The sequence below is a fragment of the Perca flavescens genome, chromosome 4 (genome assembly GCF_004354835.1).
Source record: "Perca flavescens isolate YP-PL-M2 chromosome 4, PFLA_1.0, whole genome shotgun sequence".
Lineage (NCBI taxonomy): Eukaryota > Metazoa > Chordata > Actinopteri > Perciformes > Percidae > Perca > Perca flavescens.
This window is the reverse complement of record NC_041334.1, coordinates 37,326,063-37,349,415: the sequence shown is the minus strand read 5'-3', so window position 1 is coordinate 37,349,415 and position 23,353 is coordinate 37,326,063. Positions and strand designations below refer to the sequence as shown.

General features: G+C 40.4%; 1 protein-coding gene across 1 annotated transcript in view; it reads right to left on the bottom strand.

The window, feature by feature from the left end:
- Positions 1–21,490, bottom strand: part of LOC114554385 (integrin alpha-5) — a 49,374-nt gene extending 27,884 nt beyond the window's left edge. The window contains exons 1-10 of the mRNA XM_028576199.1: positions 21,096–21,490; positions 11,251–11,375; positions 9,155–9,255; positions 7,732–7,855; positions 7,102–7,163; positions 6,869–6,914; positions 6,593–6,718; positions 4,104–4,148; positions 3,770–3,813; positions 3,606–3,662 (exon numbers count right to left, since the gene is read on the bottom strand). Coding sequence (XP_028432000.1) covers positions 3,606–3,662; positions 3,770–3,813; positions 4,104–4,148; positions 6,593–6,718; positions 6,869–6,914; positions 7,102–7,163; positions 7,732–7,855; positions 9,155–9,255; positions 11,251–11,375; positions 21,096–21,289 — 924 coding nt within the window. The 5' untranslated portion in view covers positions 21,290–21,490. The remainder of the gene's footprint in view (positions 1–3,605; positions 3,663–3,769; positions 3,814–4,103; positions 4,149–6,592; positions 6,719–6,868; positions 6,915–7,101; positions 7,164–7,731; positions 7,856–9,154; positions 9,256–11,250; positions 11,376–21,095) is intronic.
- Between the last annotated feature and the right edge of the window lie 1,863 nt (positions 21,491–23,353).

Sequence of the window (23,353 nt, the reverse complement as noted above, 5' to 3'; positions counted from 1 at the left end):
CAGCCCCTGGAAGAAGGTGATGTGGTCAGATGAGACCAAAATAGAACTTTTTGGCCTCAACTCAACTCGTCGTGTTTGGAGGGCAAAAGAACACAGAGTACAACCCAAAGAACATTTGGTGGCAACATCATGATGGGGGTGCCATGTATCGCTGGACCGACATAACTGTGCTAACAGAAACTTCCAACATTATGAAAGGTAATCCCAAAGCAGTGAAAAATCCATATTTCTGAGTTCAAAACTGAGGCAAAGACAGTCCCTGGTGTAACTGTATCTATTGAAGTGCCATTGTGCCAGAATATTAAATTATTTGCAACCTCTGTTAGAATGTACATATGATTAAAATTGAAATTTTTGCATTCTTTGTATATTTTATTCATCAATATCATATCACTCAAACAAAGATCGATTTTGATTGGAGAATCGATTATTTTAACCCAAATTCCCAAAGCAGTGAAACACTATTTTTGCCATTGTGCCAGAATTACACAAATTACCATAATGATGGTAGAGGATGGATACCCGACCCGAGCCCGATCTACACTCTAAAACAGTGGTTCCCAACCTTTTTTCCTTGGCGCCCCCCCTACTCATGTCTAAGAAAAGTTGAAGGTAACTCTCGAGATAGAGCCTCTCTTTCTTTTTTGATACAGAGGAGTTATCAGCACTGTTTCTCCGGCATGTTTCATTCATAAAATAGTGATGCCGTGGGGCAGGAAAATTGAGGATACAACAAAATATATAGTTTTCATACAGACTTTTGTATACATTAGATATTCTAGTGTATTATAATTTGTTTAACATGTGCAAAACATTTTTTTTTTACCTCAACCTCAAACCAGATAAAGACTCGCGCCCCCCCTGTGATCTTTGCCGCCCCCCCTGGGGGTGCCCGGACCCCAGGTTGGGAACCACTGCTCTAAAAGATGGGTGCCTGGGTAGCTCACCTGGTAGAGCGGGCGCCCATATATAGGCCCTTTGCTGCATGTTATTCCCCTTCTCTCTCCCCTTTCATTTATAAGATGTCCTATAAAAATAAAGGCCTAAAATGCCCAAAAAATAATCTAAAAAAGAAAAGAAAATGAGTGTACTGTATCATTTTATAATATGAGGAAATTGGCCAGCGTCAAAAAATGTTTTACTGAGAAAAGATTTATAGATAAATTTACCAAATGGAAATGGTAATTAAATACCTTGAAAGTGAAGATACTACACATTAAAAATCCTCAAATCCAACAGAATTAGAGCAGTTTGGCTCGTTGATTTGCTTTTTTTACTTTGCCTATGATCATCTGTGGACATTTTTCTTTTCATACATATATACATATCATATCGCTCAACCTGAGCAATTTGGACACAACATGGAATGTTAAATAAATGGAAAATGGCAGAACAGAGAAAATATTGTTTACTGGCATAACAAATGCCAACATTTGTGGTGTCTTTCACCAAAACAACAGGGCCTCTTGCACAAAGACCCTCTGGTGTGTTTTTGCAGCTGACTTTGACTGCACAGTCCGCGCACCCACAGAGAGCAGAGAGTCCATTAGCCAGGAGTTTACCTCAGATCTCTCTCACTTTGACTTAACAGTTTACTCAGAGTCCTCCGCCCTGAGCCTGACACCTCTGAGCAGTCACTGATGACCTCCCACATTGAACACAAACACACACACACACACACACACACACACACACACACACACACAATGAAGCCTAAAGTGTGTGTGTGTGTGTGTGTGTGTGTGTGTGTGTGTGTGTTCTCGTTTAACTATATTCATGGGGTCCAAAAACCGGGAATACAGTATACTTGTGGGGTCCGGACAGCTTTGTGGTGCCAAAATGCTGGACCTCACAAGTTTAAAGGGCTGTTTGAGGGTTAAGACTTGGTTTTAGGATTAAGGATATAATTAGGTTATGGTTAGGGTGAGGGTAAGGGTTAAGGTTAGCCATTTAGTTGTGATGGTTAAGGTTAGGGTAAGGGGCTAGGGAATGCATTATGTCAATGACGGGTCCCCACAAAGATAGTGAAACGCCCAATGTGTGTGTGTGTGTGTGTGGGGGGGGTAATGAGGAGAATGTAGCTTTCCATCTTGTTTTTAACATTGTTTCCCACAGTTTGATGTTTGGCTGGGACTGTTTTAGTGTCAAGTCATTGCACCCTTCTTCCTTCTTCTTCTTCTTATCACTCCATAAATCAGAAAATAGTAACAGCCATAAAATCAATTCTCACCATGTTTTTATGAATAAAATGTCATTCAAATCAGGCTATGAATAATATATGAAACAACCTACCTGTAAAAACCTTCAGAATGTAAACGTTTGGTGCATATAAGTGCTACTACTTCCACAGTTAATTATTTAAGGCAAGACAATTATTTTTGTTGTATGACATGTTTCATGAAATGTTATGTTTAAATCTGCAAATGAGGCATTATCTAAAGCTAACCTTTGGTGAATTTAGAAGAAATCAAAAGACACAAATAGACAAAGTGAAGTAAAATGAAACACCGAAATGTGTATTTCTCCAACTGGAGAATACGCACCACCAACTACTAATATCCACATTACAGTAGTCAGACAGCAGTGCTATTTATTTTGCCAACTTTCTAGAAATTCTGTTAAAACTTACATTTGGATGGAAACCTGACTACTGTCTGTGGAAGCACAAAGGAAGGAATTTCACAAATTGACTAACTCAGACTGTTTGATCTGAACTTTAGAGAACAAGAACAAAGTTCAGTTACAGTGTGTGAGTTAGTGACATTTTGTTTTAATAATAATTCATCTGTAGGTCAAAGCCATAGTGCGTATTTTCTGTATTTTCAAAACTGTCGGCGCGTCTACATGATACAAGTCTTCTGCGATTGCGCACCACCCCATTGCGCACCATTTCATTGTTATTTTAACAGCAAATTAGTAAAATGCTCCTAGGCCTGTGCACAGCGCACACACACTTTGCTTGTTACACACACAGGGACCCGCAGCAGCACACACACATGCAGAAGATTACAAATAAAAATATTACGGTGCAAATCCTCCACCTTGCTCCAAGGTTCAAATGTGCCTTGCTTTTAAAGGGAATGGGAGATAATCTCTGATTGGTTTATTGCATGTTACGCCCAAAACACACCTCTGATTAATGAAGACACTAAGTACAACCCTTTAGAACTAGCAAAAGTGGATTTAGACACGCCCTAAACGCACCTGCACCAGGCGCTTCAGGCCGTGCGCTTAGATGGTTAAAGTAGGGCCCTAAAGCTTAAAAGACTATTTTAAGAAATGTGACTAAAAGCTCAGCTAGTGTCATCTGATGAATGCTGCCACTCTTCTGTACTTCCTAATTTTAAAAGCCCATGCTAAATCATTACAGTGGCAACATGAACACTATCCTGGTCTGCTGCGTATGGGTTTGATTTACAGCTTTTAGAAACCATGGGCTGTGCGTACTGTAAGCTAGACCTCTGACCCTGGTATAGGCCTTCTCATAACGGGGCACATTCCTTCATCTCCAGCCCTCCTTTACACATGCCACTCTTAATGTGGACCCGCATATGAAAATAGAGGCCAGGCTATTACAGAAAATCTCCAGCCAGATGTTCACATACCTGCTCCCCTGTCAAGTTGAGCAGAGACTTCAGATCCCTTCCATTTAGTATGGACACCTATATTGAGATGGACAAAAGTAATTATCTGAGTATACTGCGAGTATATACTTTTAATGTTTTGTAGACTGTTTGCACTGGAAAATGAAAATGTGGGGACTCCTTACTACACCATACAGCATGAGTCCTTTTGGAACTCCTGTGATGAAATCTGCAACAAGAAAAGGAAGGCGCAAAAGGTTAGGATGGGATCAATTCAAAACACTGATAACCAAGAACTGTTGAACTGTGACCAACAAAAACACAGTTCACACACATTTTTTTTAATTCTTTGGATCTCTAAATGTTCTTCCTTCCTGAAAGACTTAATAATCCATCAAAACAGAATTAGTGTGTTGAGACTGAGTAGTTAAATATTAGACAGCGCTTGGAGTGGGGGTCAGCTAAACCCTGTACCCAGCCATGCGTTTTGGCTCTCTGTACTGTAAATATGACCCTTACCTTCCTCATCATCCCCACTGAACTCGCCTCCAGCCACAGAGTAACCTGCAGGACAAATGAAGATTAAAGATGCAGTCTGAATGAGAGAAAACAGCTGGAAGTGGTGGATATAAGGAAAGATGCAACACCGAAACTTTTGATCTTACAGGGGTTATAATGATAGTTATTCAAAGTAATACCAACATGTAGCACTAGTGTATTTTTGTTGTAGTATTTGGGATTACTGTTAAAAGAAAACCCTTCACACATTGGCGGTGTCACGCAGCGCTTCATTATTTTAATCACATCAGCTGGCAATCTTAAGGCGGTTACACACCAACCAGACGGCCAACCGTCGGCAGAAAAAGCCAGTCGGACTGATCAGTCTTCCTGAGTTGGTCCAAAAAGTCCCTCAGAACACACCGAAGAGACGTGACGTAATATGTCTCCATAACAGCAGGCGTCGCCAATCTGTATTGTCGCCCAAAAAATGAAAAACCGGCAGCTGATTGGACGAACGCGTAACGTGAACCTGGTTTCTCCGGAAATTCAAAGACAGACTGTCATGGCGGCTTGTTCAGAATACGATCTCATATTGTACTAAAATATTTCACAGAATCGTGTTTCTGAAAACATTTTAAGACAGAAATAGGCCGTGCAGTTGCTGAATCGGTCTTCATTTCAGATCGACAAAGGTCAGTTTAAAAGATTTTCGGCAGATTTTGAGAGACTCTAGTCACCTCATTCCACTGGCCATTTCCGTGTTAGCGCTCCACCAATCAGATTGGTCATTGAGTCCGACTGCCAGTCAGGTCGGCCAAAATGAAGGCCAACAGCCCCCCAGACTGACGACGGCACGGAACACACCGAACAGACTCAAGTCACCGACCTCGCCAGCCTATCCAACGGCCGATTATCAGGTGTGTCAGCGCCTTTAGAAGAGTACTTCACTGATTGAACATCTTCCAGTGCCTATAACCTTGACTTATTTACAATCAACGGATTGAAATACTGCTTTTCAAAACCTGCCACTTAAATTGGCCTTAAAGCAACTGAGTTTTGGTAAGCTCACATTGCTTTCTAACTCCACACCCAACACGGTTGAGTTGCATTGTGGGTAAAATAGGCACCAGATTTAGCTTTATTGGAGTGCAATGCTAAATTGATGGGGTTGTCTTTCAAACACTAAGACATTGTGGATGACAAAAACTTGAAGAGTTGAGGTCTAACGTCACAAAATCTGAAGTTGTTGATGTTCAAATTTTTTTGCTAAGTCCTGGATCTTTACAATCCTACCTACAGCACCTTTAATGTTTGGATGAAGTTAAATGACGGACTGTTGATTTTGCTACTTAAAGTGGGGCAAAAAAAATTGGAAAATAAGGAAAGCACCAGAGAAAGGTCATCAAGTTGCAATAAAAAGTTGATATCCCCTTGGGAGCATGATTGTGCTCAGTATATTTAATTTAATAATTAGATTGTGACATACAGTGTCTTAAGTCATGTCATGAGTCATGTTTTCGCTGAAATTTTGGCAAGATAGTGAAACAAGAGGAAAGGTCAAGAGACTGAATATTGACAGCTCATTTATTGCAATCCAAAAGCGTTTTCTGTGTACAAAGTTGACAATTTGATATGAGGTCGTTAGGGCATTAGTGAAGAGCTCATGTAATGTCCAAATGGGAAATAATTCTTCCTCCGGGGAATATGAAGTTAAAAAATGTGGACTTAATGGTGCTGCTAGACAAAAGGTCAGGGGGTTATTAACACCTCAGGTATTAACCTCTGGGAACCATGGACATCCATATTAAAATGTCATAGCATTCTGTTGTTGAGGTATGTTGCTCTCAACCAAATTGTTAAAGGTGACATATCATAAAAAAAAACTCAAAAACTCAAAAAACTTTTTCAGTACTTGTGCACATACATTTGGGTATCTGGAGTGCCTACCAACAAACTGTGAAATAAGACAACCCAGTCAGTTTTTGTGAGCTACCTAGATCAGAAAACAAATGGATTGAATTAAACAAGCCATTCATATCTGGTTCCCCTTCCTATGTCACATGCAGGTTCATTAGAATATACCGACCCCCCTACCCTACCTTTGCAAAGGGGTGCCATATTTTTTTTTCGCAAGCCAATCAGAGCAGACTGGGCTTTTCTTTTAAAGAGACAGGCGCTTCAACGGAGAGTTTTAGCCAGACTTTAGAGCATTTAAATGTGTGGTAGTAGAAACCCATAATACAACTATTAACCTGAAAATGAGCATGATATGTCTCCTTTAAGGACGTTCAGAAAAAGCAACCAACTTGAATCATGAGGTCCTGCTGCTGGCAGGTGTAAAATATACAAGAGAATTAAACATATAGTTGTTGCAGTCTGATGACTTACAAGAGTAGTGGTACAAGTAGCGTTTGTCATGTCAGTAGCAGTACTGTTAGGGTTAGTACATTGTATTAGTAATAAATCTCATTTTAATAATACTATTTGACTCAAGTGTATTTCCTCACCCAGGTAACTGTCATCATAGCTCCCCTGCACCTGGCGTGTCTGAATCTGCCCAGCGACTGACAGCAGAAAGTACGAGGGGTAGTAGGCCTTAACAATCTCCTCTGTGGTGGCTGAGATCAGCTGGCCTATGGGAGGGATGGTTAACAAAGGGTTAAAGGCCAGAGGTTAAAATAAGATGTCTGACTTTTGTACTCTGGCTCCTGAATTGTTCCATTGAAGTTTGTTCATTCAAAATCAATCTAAATCCATGCTGTTCCACATTCTTTAGAGCTCACCTTGCCAGTAAAAGCTGCCTGGTCCTCCAAGCACAACCCTCCCATCCTGTAACACACAACAGTTGCCAGAGCTGAGGAGAGGAGTCACCAGTTTCATCATGGATTTCAAACAAACTCTGCAAATCTGATGTACACTGCAAAATCCACACTGCTTACATCAGCCCAAACAGAAACACTGTAACTATGTGATTATGTAAAAACCAGAAAAAACTCCCAACAAATATTTCTCTTACCTTGGTGAAGTCTGCACTAAATCCCCCCTGGCAATATCCTTGTCCAACAGGTCCATGTCTTTCTGCAATGAACAGCATAAAACATGGGAAACACTAATAATCATTCTCATTTTGAAATTTTGTTCTGTTAAGGGAAGAATTCTCCAGTGTAATTTTTTTGTCATATTTAAATTGTTCAATGACCCACAACTGGATTCCAGACACTAGAAAAGTTTTGGCTATTTGGTTCAGTTGATGAGTTTTACTGTAAGAGTTGACCTCAATAGTAGACAGCACTCTTCATAGGATAGGCACTATGTATGCTGTATTGTGAATATTCAACACACACACACATATTATACCAGCTGTAAAAATTCCAATCCAAAACAGAGATAAAAGGAGATTAAATGATGTGTCTTACATTGATCAGATGGATAGAAACATGATAACAAATGAATGCTAATTTTGCTCTGTGTCTGTTGGATTAACATATGTTTGCTAACATGCTGGCCATACCCAGCCTGGTCGAATTTGCATTTCCTATAATCAATGACCTCTGATTGGCCAGTACGTGTTGCCTTCATTGGTTGGATTGGTTAGGTTTAGGCATGAGGAGTAAGAATGGTTAGGGTAACAGTAACAGTAACTCACCTGTTCGGCAGGGAGCGTACTCCACAAACGTTTTGAGACTGTCTACAGAGAGGTAGCAGGTTCCTGTGACATCGGCGAAAGGTGCGTCATGTTCTGTCCTCCAGTAATACCTGGGAGCACAAGCCTGGCAAGCACAGACAGATGGCTCAATGACAAAAGAAGCAAGTTAAAGTGCTCATATTATGCTTTTTGGCTTTGTCCCTTTCCTTTATTGTGTTATATATCTTTTTGTGCACATTATAGGTTTACAAAGTGAAAAAGCCCAAAGTCCCCCCCAAAGGGACTTCCCATCCAACAGAAAACACTGTTCACAAACTGCTCCAAACAGCTCTATTGTAGTCCAGCCTTTACTTCAGAGACAAACGTGGTCACTTTGTAACACACATTATAATGCTCACCCAGCTGCTAGCGTGGCACGCCCTCATGCTCTGCTTCTGACTGGCTAGTAGTCCTTACCTAGGTACTGTCAGGGCACGCCCTCATACTCAGATTCTGACTGGCTAGTAGTCCTTACCTACCTATTGCGCATGTGCAACTCCCAACAAAGATGGAACAGAAGTGAGATGTCCACTCTGTAGCTAAAACAGAGAGCTCAACACACAGGGTGAAAAGAGGAGCTGCAGCAATGTGCAGTACAACAAAAATATATGGTGTTTTTTGAAAATTAAACCATGTAAACCTATTTTGATATAACCTCTAAATACAATTATGAACCTGAAAATGAGCATAATATGAGCACTTTAAATTGACCCTGAACTCGTCCCTCAAACATCAATTGTGAAATCATAGCTTAGCAACTGTAACTACACACAGAAAGTCTGTCAAGCCTTAGAGTCTTCGAAATGACGGGAAACCAGTAAGAACGATACTTGATATTGTTAAAATTTGGAGGGTTGGGTCATTTAAAAAACAAAAGAGCATGTAGAAGTTATGGATAAAGCAATGTGTGCTGTGAGGTACTTCCAATAGGTCACATTGTATTAGTAAACTAGACTTTGTGAAATAACAGGTTGTTAGAAACAGCATTGCTCAGGAATGTCTCAAAGTCCTAAATGTTTACAATTTTAAAGCAGCAGCTGTGTGCTGCTCTGTATTTCATTTGCGGAAATGTATTTGATGTAATTTTCCATACTCATGGGTTAAAACTCATCCTATGTATCCATCCAGCATCTGAGGCAATTACTGTAAGTTAAATTTAGCGCCAACTAGTCTACCCTGCAATACAACAACAAAACTGCTCCTTTGTTTCAGTGTCTTCTACATGAATTATCAACTGGTGAGGTGGCTAACTTTTTGCTTGTGAGACCTGTTTATGCCCATTATCGTTACTGTTGGCAATCAGTACATTGGTCTGTACACAGTATATCAAGGGTCCCCACATGGAGTCCCAAAAGGCCAAATTATTATTATTACCCATTCTTACCAGGATGCTGTTGCCATGGGAACGCACAGTAGCTCCAAACCACTGATGGGACTTGAACTCAACCTGAGTGTTCACATTATTTATATAAAAGTATCGATCACCTAGAAGAACATAGAGGAGAAAAACATATTAAGGGGCATATTTACACAGACTTGTGCACAGCTCTTTTCTGACGGAATAACTCAAAGCTGCTACACTTTCCTCAGAAACTGGGACATGGAAGAAACCTAAGTCATGTTAGGAGGTGCTACTTTAGGTGGTGCTTAGTCAAAGATCCCCCTGTCATCAGTGTTTGATTTTGGTGCTGTCAGGGCTTCATTTGAGAGCGCTCCCCACATGTTCTTGGCTTTTTACATGGATATTTTATGGCCTTGTTCCTGGGGTCTGCAGTCTTAATCCATCCTTCATGCTATGGTAGACATCAAACAGCTCAAAGGGACTTGGACCTTGTTGTTACTGTAACCCAAACGGCTGTATTTCATTGTCAGGATCTGTTTTAAGAAGAGGCCCTGGCAGTATGAAGGCAAGGAACATTGATGAGGGAGGGGGTGCTGGTGCTGGAAGTGTGTGTGTGTGTGTGTGTGTGTGTGTGTGTGTGTGTGTGTGTGTGTGTGTGTGTGTGTGTGTTTTACTGCCAAATGTTTTACTTTTGCAGCCTCAGCAGCATTACACCTCCATTATTTTTGCTTTCATCAACAACTTGCTGGTATAATAATTAATTTGGAAAAATTGGATTGTGACTCCTTGTCCACAAAACGTTTGATTCAGGTAGGTGAGCCAGGCTGCCTTAATGCCAGAACACTGAAAAAAAAAGTTCTTGACTTTGAAATACTGTTCACATCTTTTTCCAAGTACTAAATAAAAGTGTGTGATGTTGGGATTTGCTGTCAGATCGTAATTTCTTCGAGACGCAGGATTTTTGTCAAACCTACAGTGAAAATAACATGTTTGCCATTCAGCATCTTTGAAAGGTCATTTTCCAAAACCTGACGTCTTAAATCACACTTAAATATGCCTGTAAATGTGTAAGCTTTGGAGGTATATTTTCTGATATATGTGCCTGCTGACTGTAGCGGAGTGCTGACATTAAACTCTCCAGGCTGTAACTTAGTGTGCCTGTTTGGTTAATGGAGTCTGGGCTGTGTCCTTAAACACACCGTGAATCCTGAGGCCTGTAATGGGAAATACAAGACTACTGAATGTACTCTGTAAATGCATGAGCATGTGTTTGTGTGTGTGGGCGTGTGTGTCTGTGTGTCTATGTGAACATAAATGTGGTTTAGCATGTTTTTTTTCTTCATATTTCAGAGGCTGTCTGCAGAGACCGTTTGCAAACAGTTTGTAGGTGTGTATTTGTGTACGCAGTTTGCTTGGTCACAGCTCTCAGTCTGTGTAAAACGCCATTCTATATCAGCAAGCAAGAGCGTACGATAAGTAGACCCTGTGATCCTCAAACGGTGGTCCTTATCGCTTCCTGCATTTCTGATGGGGGGGTGATTATTTTACTGGCAGAGCCGGGGCCAGCCCAGGTCCTCTGGGGTCCTTGTCCCCATAATGACTCTGCCCTAATTAAGGAGCGCCTACAACACTGGGCCCGAGTCCAGCAGGAAATCAAAGCTCTGTGAAAACACTGCAAAATACAGCCTATGTCCCAAACTGGAGACCATAGTGAGGGGTGGTGTGGAGGAAAGCCCCAGTCACCATTGAAACACCAGACAGATATTAAAGGCTTGTTTCAATCAAAACAGAGAAGCGTTAGATTAGGAGCTGTATGATGGCAGGGAGTCCCACTGACTGACCTCAAGGTCAAGCATAGTGGTGCTTAACTACCTATAAGTCCTCTCAGCCACTTTTATGGCTGGTTAGAGACAGCTGAGAGTTTACTAGACAGTTCTGTTGCAACTGTTCAACAGTAGTGTTGGGAAAGTGACATTTTTATATCCTGGAACAATGTGAGTTACCTACTACTGCTGTGATTATGACGGAAGGAAAATGTACCCCCTTGGATTTTGAATATTGAGCTTGAATTTTTCACAGATCGCATTTTTATCTACAGAGAGGCCGGCCGTCAATTTAGACTTAACAAGACACCCTACCTTGCTTGTCAAAGTCGATCATGCTGCAGTTAGGTTTGCCCCACGGGCACAAGTACACCGCTCCTCCTTCAGTGATGTTGGGTTGGCTGGTGTTGGCTTTCGGAGCGCCAATCAAAACACTGATACTAGACAGCAGAAAGGAAAACAGAATCTTACATTGTGGTGACGGGCTGTGTCCAGGAAAAGACCAAGATTACACAATGAAACATTTGTTTTGGTCGAAACTCATATGCATTTAACTTGTCTTATGAATAACGTTTCATCATACACACGGCTGATGAAATAAGTTATAATCTGGGCAACGCAACAAGTTGTAAACACAACGCTGACATATAACCACCTCATGAAGTTAATTTAGCAGATGTTTTACTAGCCAGTCTCTAACGGTGTCTGTCTGCTGTTTGGTGCTGAGCAGGTTGTGTACAGAGGGCTTTTTCCGGGCTTGTTTGCTAAAATAAACAGCTGTCCGCTGCTGCTGGAAACTAGTCTGGCTATCACCAGACCAAGCTCAATCTTTTAAGACTCCCCAGACTAATGTTAGTGTGCTCTGTATTTTCTACTGCACAAGAGGCGTGATCAACAGGCATTAGGGCTGTGTATTGGCAAGAATTTGGCGATACGATACGTATCACGATACATGGGTCATGATTCAATATATTGCAATACTGTGCGTTTTTAAAGTATAATTTTAGAAAAACTAATATTTAAAAAAAAGACATGATGTTAATTAAAGTCAAAGACATTTACTTTAGGTAACAACACAGAAAATTAATCTGCCAGTTTGGGATTGTGGTTCACAGGTTCTTAGTGAGCTAATGTTTATATGTTAAAGTAGGCCAGAGTTCAGCCATAGCTACCGTTGTTTAGCCTCATGAGACCGTCCTGATCTGGCGAGCTCCAGTTTTCCACTCGCAGATCAGTCTGGCATCTTGAGATAGAGAAAATTTGGAGCCTTTCGCCAAACGACCGACCAATCAGCATTGGTTTTGAGGCAGGTTTAGGTGTGACGCAACGAGAAGCGACTGTTCAGTCTAAACAACGGGGCACCTTCCACGGATGAGATGAGTGTAGCTATCGCGCAAGTTTAATCCAAATTAGAAAGTATTCCTTCATTAAAAGCAAAAAACGGCACTGGAGGCTTTTCTCTGAGGAAAAGATGTTTTTGCTCTTCTCCCGAACTGGTTTCAGCAAGAGTTTGATCTGATTGGTTGAGTTGGCCCATCTATCACCAACATAGGTGGTGATAGACAGATGGTTTATCCAATCAGCTAACCAGGATTTTCGCCCCTTCCCAAAAGTTCTCCAACGGAAAGTTCCCAGATGGATATGCCGAGCAAATGCAAAGCAATCTATCTGGCGGAGTCAGGTTAAGCATTGTTAGCTTCTAGCAAAAAGTCAGGCACTGCTAGGCACTGTTAGGCAAGGACACTAGTGGTGCGTCTCAGCATATCCATCTAGCAGTAGGGGGTTTAAACACAACATAAATGTGAACCACTGTCTTACATGAATATTTTTGAACGTTTAAAATTTTTTGAAAATCGATAGAGTATTGCAAAATAAAATATCCCAATACTCAAGTATCGATTTTTTCTTACTCCCCTAACGGGTATAGTTCAAATGACTCTGTACGCAATTGGATAGTCCTTCAACCAATCAGACCAACGGTCCAGGTGACATAGCAGCGACAGCGGCATCAACAGGTTGCTGCGCTTCGGTGGCCGCCATGTTGAATGTAAGCAAGAAGCTGCTTGGTCGCTTCTCTATCATCAATGTGTTAAACCCGCCAATAGCGCGCCAGGTGGATAAGCCAGTCTGTGATTGGTTCCCGCAAAATTATAACGGAAGCAGGATAGACAAACATACAGGTTTCCAGCCTGAGCTGCAGGGCGAAATCAAACCAAAACAATGAGCTGAAAGAAGCTGAAAAACTCAAGAGCTACGGCGGACTGCAATGCTAGGTGATAATTCTCTGTGCGTTCGTCACTTTCAACCCCTTTTACATTATCAGTAGTTATTCATTATTCATTATTGCTGTACAAATATTGCAGCTTTAAAGTTAGCTTGCTACAAAGTTGCTATCGAAAGAATTACAACAGTTGGCTGATTGATTAGACTACAAGTCATTGTTGGGCCAACATGAAACTTATTGTAGCTCTTTTTAGCGCACTGAACCGAAAATGACTCATTGGAACTCCTTGTTTGGTTGGTTTTTGTTGAGTTTACACCGTCGTCCAGACAAATATGTGATCGTTTGTGTGTTTTTCTTGTAATGAAAAGCGGCTCTTTCGAGTCAAAGGTAGTTCTGCAACTGCAGTAAAAGCACACAGTCTTGTATCAAATTCGTCAATTTTAAATGTCATAACTGCTATTGCCATGCTAGCTACTGTACTGCAAGTTGACTAGGAAGGTGGTTTTAAGCATGTATCCCTATCTCCAAAAGGTTTCAGTCTGGAAATGATTGATTGGCAATAACATATAACAGAGAGATAGAGCGAGATGTATGTGTAAATGTCATGCACGCACTCCCAAATGCAAATTTACACGTGCAAGTGAATGTGTGTATAATGTAAGTGTTTGTTACAAATCAGCTACACTTCAAGGTTTTCCGACAGCCCTGCTAAAAAGGCCTGGCCCAGAGCGAAGGGCACAACTTAAGACATTGGTGACTGATGACATTAGCAGAGATCAGACAGACTCTGTACTCCTCCCATCCCCCAAAATTTCTAGAGAGCACAAGAGGAATATTTACATGGCTGGATAAGCTTTCCTTATAAACCACTCACTCCACAGCCACTCAGCCAACCAGGGTGCAGGCTTTCAATGGTCTTCTCTTACAAAAGGTACAGGACTTTTAACCCACTGCCACCCTCTGTGATCTCTGCACGTGTGGATTTGTAAGAGTCAATTAAAAGCACTTGTAATGAACACTTAACAGCCAATTATAGTCTCCTCCACAGCATGACGTGTATCAGTGGGATGATGGATGCTTCTGTTGAGACCTGAAATAAAGATTCCTTTCTTTTAACTCACGTTCAACAGGAACATCTGCCAACAGGGGAATGGCTTTGAGGCATGGCCAGGTCAAAGACGCAAAACATATAATTTTTTCACTAAAGGATTTATGAGCTCCAGTGAATGCGTTTACATAGCCACATTATTCTGAAACTAGTTATATCCTAATGGTAGGATATCCTCACTCAGTTTTACTGTCCCCATGCATCATAAGCTAATCAAAAAAATTCTTTCTCTCTAAAATACTGATAGTGTTACCCTTTCAGGCCTCTAAAGCTATTTCAATGAAGCAATTTAAAGTGCTCATATTATGCTTTTTGGCTTTGTCCCTTTCCTTTATTGTGTTATATATCTTTTTGTTCATGTTTATAGGTTTACAAAGTGAAAAAGCCAAAGTCCACCCCAAAGGGACTTACCATCTCCAACAGAAAACACTGTTCACCAACTGCTCCAAACAGCTCTATTGTAGTCCAGCCTTTACTTCAGAGACAGACGTGGTCACTTTGTAACACACGTTATAATGCTTACCTAGCTGCTAGTATGGCATGCCCTCATGCTCTACTTCTGACTGGCTAGTAGTCCTTACCTAGGTACTGCGCATGTGCGACTCCCAACAAAGATTGGAACAGAAGTGAGATGTCTCACTCTGTAGCTAAAACAGAGAGCTCAACACACAGGGTGAAAATAAGAGCTGCAACAATGTGCAGTACAACAAAAATATGGTGTTTTTTTTAAATTAAACCATGTAAACCTATTCTGGTACAACCTCTTAATACAATTATGAACCTGAACATTTGCACACTTTAAGAAAGTACAATGCCTCACAACATATAGCTGAATTAAACTTCAATTTAAGAGGCACAAGCCAAACAGGTTAATAACCATTGAGTATAATGATATTACCTTACTTTACATATATCCATGGAACCAAAACTGTGTCCCTGAACGCTGTTCAGGTGTCCACAAGATTTTATCTGGGTTGTTATAATAAACAGGATATGATGCTTATATGAGCCAAATCCCCAAGCCGAATTTGTTTTGTTTGGTTAGCATGTAAATGCATTCATTAAACACACAGATGTGGGTGGCCCAGAATAATCTTACACAATGCTCAATTAGTGTGTTATCTTAAAGTGCTTTAGTCAAATGTGTAATGTTTATTAAACCCACATTAAAGCTGCGCTAAAACATAGGCTGCTGTAGAAAAATCTCCACTGCTCTAGACTGTACATTTGCTCAACTGACTAAATTAAATCTGGTTTTTATATCAAAACAAGTACCAGATCAAGAGTAAAACCCAACACAGCACTGACTGGGACTGGCTGTAAACATAAAGAAGTTCACTGACATCAGGTCACAGGATTTCAACAGCTGTGTCCCATGTCCATACTAGAGACTAATTCTATAGATGTTTTGGGTATGCAGTGTGTTCACTAGGTGGAAAGTGACAAAATCACATACACTCAAACAGGACTAAGAGTTTATAGCCACAGCTCTGTGAGGTTTAATTATGAATCCCCACTACTCTTCTAGGCAAGATACGCCCTGCTTAGCATACTGGTGCCAGGATTAGCCAGGCTTCCATGCCCACACGTTCAAGTCCAACAAGTCCTCCAAACCATACGACGATATCTGTCATTTATTCCTACCCTCTAATACGACCCGACAAAGTTGTGTCAGGTTTACTACTTGGTTATGTTTAGGCACCCACACTAATTACTTAGTTAAATGACAATTCCAGCTCAAAATGAACCTAGGTTAATAACATATGTGTACTGAGTCAACCATTCTCTGGGATATGTTTTCATGCTAATCGAATGTGTCTCTAGCATTGAAACAAGCTAGCGCGAATAGGTGATTAGCTTATACCGCTAGCCTTCGGGGCAGAGGGTAAATCACTATTTCTACACTACTAACAAGGCTCAAAATAGCACCACACTTCCACGGTAGCATAATGAGGGTCCCTACATGTACACCGAAGCATTGAGAACGTTGTAGGTGTACAGACAGTTTATTAAAAAGATAGATTATAAAGACAGTAGCGTTCATGTATACATGCAGGCGGTTGTTCGACTGGTCATGACTGTTTTCGCAAGATGGCGCCCGCATGTATACATGAACGCTTCAGTGTTTATAATCTATCTTTTTAATAAACTGTCTTTACACTTACAAAGTTCTCAATGCTTTGGTTTACAAAACATAAAACATATCCCAGAGAACGGTCGTACACGTATGTTATTAACCCCTAGGTTCATTTTGCGCCGGAATTGTCCTTTAAGTCTAGAAAAAGATTGTGGTTTGGGTTCAAATCAGACGCTACTTCACTTCCGCTTACTCATGTGGCGCAAAATAGGTGCGTTTGTTCTGTAAAGTTAAACTCACTGTTTACTTATATTTTCAAATGGGATTCAGACCCCATTCTCCTGGGTGAAAGTCCCGTGTTTGTTTGAGTGTCTTGCCAAGAAAAGTCGTAGGATTCATAACCACATCTCTGAGAGGCTGTACATAAGCACAGCTAAATGGTTGCATCAACATGCCCACAATGACATGTTTATCAGGTATAATATTTACAATCTTACTTTAGCGTGTTAGCATGCTAACATTTACTACTTATAAACACAAGTACAGGCGAGGCTGATTGGAATGTAAGTTGTTTTGCAGGTATTTGGTCATAAACCAAAGTATTGGACAAACAGAAACTTTTACCTAATGTTGGCGCTAGACAAAAAGTCTGCAATATCACCAAAGTGAGTAGGATTCAACCCGAGGGGGACATCAATATATGTACAAGAACTTTCATGGCAATCCATCCAATAACTGTCCAGACATTTCCCTCTGAATCCAAAAAAGTCAGTAGTTTTCATACTCTGGAAACCATAAATGTCTAGGTACAATATTTCATGGCAATTCATCCAATTTTGTCACAATATTTCAGTCTTGACCAGAGCAGTGGACAAACCGATCAACATTGCCATCCCTACACTCTGAGAAATATCTATGTATTAACAGTTGTATGTCTGTATATTTTAACAGAAATTGTTTCACAGTTCTATTTCTGTTTATACTGTACATTTCAAATTGCATTATGGGACCTTTATCTGTGCTCATTTTCATTGAATTAAAAAATTTTTCAGTTTTTTGTATATTTCAACATTATTGTATGAGAGAATTTGAAATAACAGAAAATGTTTTGTATTTTTACTGTAGCTACACAATATTTTCTGTTTTTAATTATGGTAAAAAGTCCGGGTAATGAGTTGCCAGAACTTTTTCTGTTATTTTACGGATTTATTTCTTAGATTGTAGAGTAATGAAGTGAATGTACACTATTGAGCCATCTCTACCAACACACTTTATGCCTGCCTGCTAAACTAGACTTATTGACATACTTGATATGTGTGCTGAGGCAGTGAAAACAGAGACAGCATGGTGAGCAACAGGAGCCGCTCTCTTACCAAGGCTCCCTAAAGCCAAACAGTGTAGTTATTGTCCGAATGCATGACAACCAGCAGAAACCATCCCATCAGCAGAAAGAAAACATGGATCTCATTCAGGAAAGCATCCTTTTCCTGCTGCGTTGTTTACCTACCACGAAACAAGAACTGCTAGATTCACTTGAAGATGTTTAGCCGTAAGCAGCTGTCAAAATATATGAATTTGGTCAAAAACAAATGTTAAATTGTTCAGTGTAAACAAAACTATTACAGGCAAAGGGAGGCCTAGTCTGTTCAAATGCATTGGTCTAAATCAACATCTCAGTAATGACTCAACAACATGCCCACTAACTGCCAGAAGCTTAGTAAAGCAAACTCAGAGAATCTTAACCAATTTCCTCACAGGAAAATTTCTACATTCACTAAACCAACAATTGTTTTACTCTGTAAGCCCTTAAGGATGATAGTGAGAGATAGTGGGAGTAAATGATTTGACACTATAAATATAATTGAGTTGAATTGTGTCTACATCTGATGTATGTGGTTTGCATGTAGCATTTATAGTTGTTAGCTAAGTGAGCCTGCTGGCTAGCTAGATAACAGTTTGATGACTAAAAGCAACGCTTCGGTCCCCCTACAGGTTGGAAGCGGAATTGTCCATTACATTACATTACATTATGCCAATTTGCCAGATTGGGTAGCGGATCCACACAACAACTCTCTCTGTATTTCTTAGTATGGCTATGTTCAGAAGATTGTGGCGTCCGGCGTGTGGCGTCCGGCGTGTGGCGTCCGGCGTGTGGCATCCGTCGCGGTCACGGAAGGTTTGTATCATGTGTACGCGCCCACAGTTTTGTTGTCATTACTTAGAATTCCTCATGGGGGCGACAGAAATTCCGCACTATGGCTTTAAAGTGAGATTATTGTAGTTTTCTGCTGAATAATGGCTACTGTTAGCCTAGAAATCTAGACGCACCCTAGAGGCAGCAAATGTAATTTGCAGCCAGGATCGTCTAGCAACTTTCCATTGGCGTGCGAGCTGGAAACACCAAACTCTCTAGGCCAATCACATCGTGTATAGAGTCGGTGGGCGGGCTTAACATAATGGCGGCAGAGTTGCGACCACAGTCAATGGTTGCGACGGTTCTGCGTGAATTCCCTGCTACTTGAAAACAAAGAAGATGGCCGCTGCTGCTGGCGAACAGCGGCCTTTGTAATCAGCTTTGACTCTGGAAGACTTGGAGTTCAGCTTTTCTTTGAGAAAATAACAAAGAACGCCACTGAAGTCATTCTTAAAAAAGGAAGATGTGTTCGGAGTTTTGCAAAAGTTTGGCAAAAGTTAAATCTATCAACTAGCGTTGCTCTGGTTGGTTGTAGCGCTATCCTATTGCCTGCAGAGTGAATTTGAAAGACAACCGTTTATCCCGCCCCTCGGATTGAGCCCTGCCAATGGTGAGTTCCCAGACCCAACATCTGGATGTGGGTCTGGCTTGTCAGGCTAGGCTACTGTGGCAGCAAGTGATAAATTATGGAAAGATACCATAACTAAAAAGTAACAGTAGTACAATTCAAGGACAGAAAAGTAGTAAAATCAGCTAACAATCTCATAGCATTATCTACCCGAAGTCAACTACTGTTTGCTAACATTAGCCACCAAAATCTTCTTACCAGACCAAGGCATTAAAACCCCAGAGTGTACTGAAGTGAGCAAATGTGCTTTGTGTTGCTTATGAATGTGTTTTAAGAGGAACAATAGTGTATCTTTTTTTCAAATAATATAATCTCACTTTAACCATGAAGTTTTCCCTAAGCCTCAATTCAGAGTGGAGAATTTAACAGAAGTCTGCCGCACCATAAAAACAAGAGATAACTTATTTCTAAAGTTGCTTCTGTTTCCTTATGTCCTTTCTTAAAACATAAGCCAAAACCAAGGTTTTATTTTGTATTAAAATGTAAAATACTGGAATGTAACATCAATATACCTATACCAATAAAATTAGTAGATCACGAATAGTATATTTTTTTGTCCTATTAAATAGCTCCCTTGACTCGAATGTAATGGTAATAATAGCCTACATGAGGCACACAAAAATATGAGCAGCCAATTACGGAGAACCGTAAAGCCATCAGCTTGATATACAGTACTTTATTCATATTCAATTTACTTTTGGGTTATGACTGTGTGTGTTCCACACTAGTGCCCAGAGGGTTTTCTTAATGTGCCAAAGCAGGTGATAGTACCTGATGTGTGTAAAGGAAGAAGAACATGTTTGATCTTTGACTTATTCTCACTCAGCAGTTCCTTATCTGTCAACAACAGCAAAAAAAAACAGCAGGAAACCTCAACTGTACTTTTAGTATATATTTAGAAGAAGACAGGCATGTGTCTTACTTTGCTCATAGGTTAACCCCCTCTACTCTGAATCACACACAGACTTGTATGTCTGTTTCCAATCACACTTGGGCTGGAATCCAGCGTGTGTGTGTGTGTGTGTGTGTGTGTGTGTGTGTGTGTGTGTGTGTGTGTGTGTGTGTGTGTGTGTGAGAGAGAGAGAGAGATGTATGCCTATATGAGTGATATTTGACTTTAGCCTATGCCTTAACATTTCCATTAGAATGAAATATTTTTAACAGACTTCTCTTACACTTTAAAATGTATCAAATTAAAGTCCCTAAATGAAGGCTTATAGTACGATAAGCTCATATAAATGACTACCATGGCAAGTAGGGCTGCACAATTAATCGCAATTTTATCGAAATTTGATCGCAATATGGACTAGTCTAGTGCAATATCCAAATCGCAGGGGGAGCGCAATATCTGAGTCAATGTCTAACCCTTCTGAATGAAGTATTGTGGTGCTGCAGAGACGTATCCTACAGACTAAAGGAAAAAATCTTTGTTTGGTACAGATTCTTGCAAAAATCACACTACATGACTATAGTAGTTTCAATGAAAATGAGAATGATGATCCAAAAAATTGATAATTCCCTCCAGTACGTAAATCATATCGCAATCGCAACATCAGTCAGGATAATCGCAATTTCACACTTTCACAAGATCACTTAACTGAATGCTGAAAACAGAACATAACGGACTCTTTAAGCAGCAACGACTCAACTAGTAAATTATACCATGTAGCCTAGTAAGGATACCATCAGAGAGAGAATAACATGAAAGGTGACTGTGTCAGTAGTCATAAAGATCCGGTAGGACTGTAGAAAAGTATGATTCCACTACCACTGTAGAGGCCAGTTAGTCTTTCCACTCCTATAATAGCCTATTAGGCAATACTACATTAGTGATTTTGAACCGCAGAGAATGCTGTTAACTTTCTCAAACTGACTTGCCAAAGTAAATGAGAACATCAAGCTCTGTGATGCTGCATTTAAAGACTTTACCTGGATGAGTTACTGAAGAACTCTACTGAATAGCCGAAGTAACTTCCCTGTGGTCCGGTGAAAACGACGAGCTCCTCCGTGTCCAAGTTAAAAGCAGCGCAAAGCTGGACCAAAACCACCACTACAAGTACAGCCAACACGGCGTAATGACAACATTTTCCTCGGGTAGGTGAAAGTCCAGGAACGGTGCCCATCTCTTCTGTTGCGCGTTTCTTCTTTCATTGAATAGCTGAAGCGCAAAACGCATCATCCGTAGCCTACTGTTCTTTATGTAGTGATCATCCACTGGTATCCTGAATAATCCCTTCACCTCCAGCAGGTCCGGTGTACTGATCCAGAGTGCATAGTGAAATGTAAAGAAAGGCAAGACAGAGTCAGAGAGAGGGAAAGAGAGGAAAGGAAGGGGGGAATGATTGCAACCTCATTTGGGGTGGAGCTTTATATATTACCAGGCAGCTGGTCTGGTCCCCTGAAGAAGCAAGACTGTGGTAATGTCGTAAAACCCGATCCCAACCCATTATATTACAAATACATTTTAAACTCTACTAATTATGCATTTTCTTTTGATTGTATTCATTACTGCCCATGTGTTCATGACACTGAATATACTGCCAAGTAGCAGCTATACAGCCAAACAATGAGCTGCAACTCACTTTAAATTCTCTGTAGTTTCATCACTATCAGAAACACCTTTCACCCTACAAATTGATTTCACATTGTTATTTGATACCATGTTAAAAAAGTATTGATTATTGCTGCTTTGAAGTAACAGTGTGTCAATTAATATATGACTTATTTACACATGAATCCAAACAGACTTGCATCTCAATCTCGACTAACACCAGTGACTCCTAACTTTACTTGGACTTTACCCTTTTGACATGGAATTGACCTCCCCGAGTCCAAAGATTAAAAAAAAAAGTCTGACAGCAGCCAGTCATTTTACAGGAGCAGAAGGAAAAGGTGCATGTCAGATGATACCGGATTATCACATTTGAATGTAACAATGATGTTGTAAAATCTAAATGGACAGCGATACACATATACCTCATCAACATGTTATATACCTGGTAGGTTGAACGTAATAAACACACATTTTGAAACGCATTTCTTATTGCTGCATTTGAACATTGAAATTGCATTCATCAAACTTGAGACTTACACGTGTGACTTTGTCTCTTGTGTGCCAATAGTTGTGTATAGCTTGCTACTTTCCATCGCAGATTCCAATCAGACAACTGTGATTAAGCCAGCAGCAATGAAAGATTCGACTTTTGATACTTAATGTCATAGTTACGTGTTTTACATGTTGTGTCTGTTTAATGGAGGTAGAATAAGAACTTAGTTGCAGAAACAGTGATGATTGTAATGATTCGGCCGCGTTTTTAAAAGACAAGAAAAATCGTCTTTGGGTGCTTACTGTCAGAGTCTCCTGGTTTTCTTCTAACATACTCTACAAGTCAGGACAGAATTTAGTGTGACTAAACCTGGAAACACAGACATCCATCTTCAGCTCTGGCTCTCATCACTTTGTTGGAACTCAACTTGCAGTCATGGCAGACAGACAGGCAAGCATACAGTAAGTGAGTATTTGCCTCATTGTTTTCTGTGTGTGTGTGTGTGTGTGTGTGTGTGTGTGTGTGTGTGTGTGTGTGTGTGTGTGTGTGTGTGTGTGTGTGTGTGTGTGTGTGAGTGTGTGTGCGTGTGTGTATGTGTATGTGTGTGTGTAGCTTATAGGAAAAGGGGGTCCTACGTTTGAAGGGCTGTGAGTCAGGATACTTTACCTGCCAAATGCAACAGGAACGTAGCCAAAGAGAGTTTTTTCACTGTAAAAACAGACTTTCACATGACACAGAGGCAGTACACTGTGCCTTGTTGCAACTAACAATACATCAGTAAGTTCCCCTCATAAATTAACAAATGCCAGCTGATGTGGTAATGTGCTGGATGCTGGGTGTTACTTTAGTTTATTTCATGAATAGGTTAAAATATAGCAACATTTCTATCTGATTTAAATGGACACCTGCTCACATTTGAAGTTATTACACACAGCAGAGACGTTATATTTGTTATCTGTAATCCAACCAATTATTTTAACTTGAATGAATGTCTTGATTCCTGCCTTCACCCGCCTCCACCAATCAAAAGCTTCAGGTTATAAATGTTGGATTACAGTTAGTGCCAAAGTTTTGACACAACTACACAGATAAGGAAATACTTTACCATATGCCATATAAATCGCCTATTTAAGTCTGATT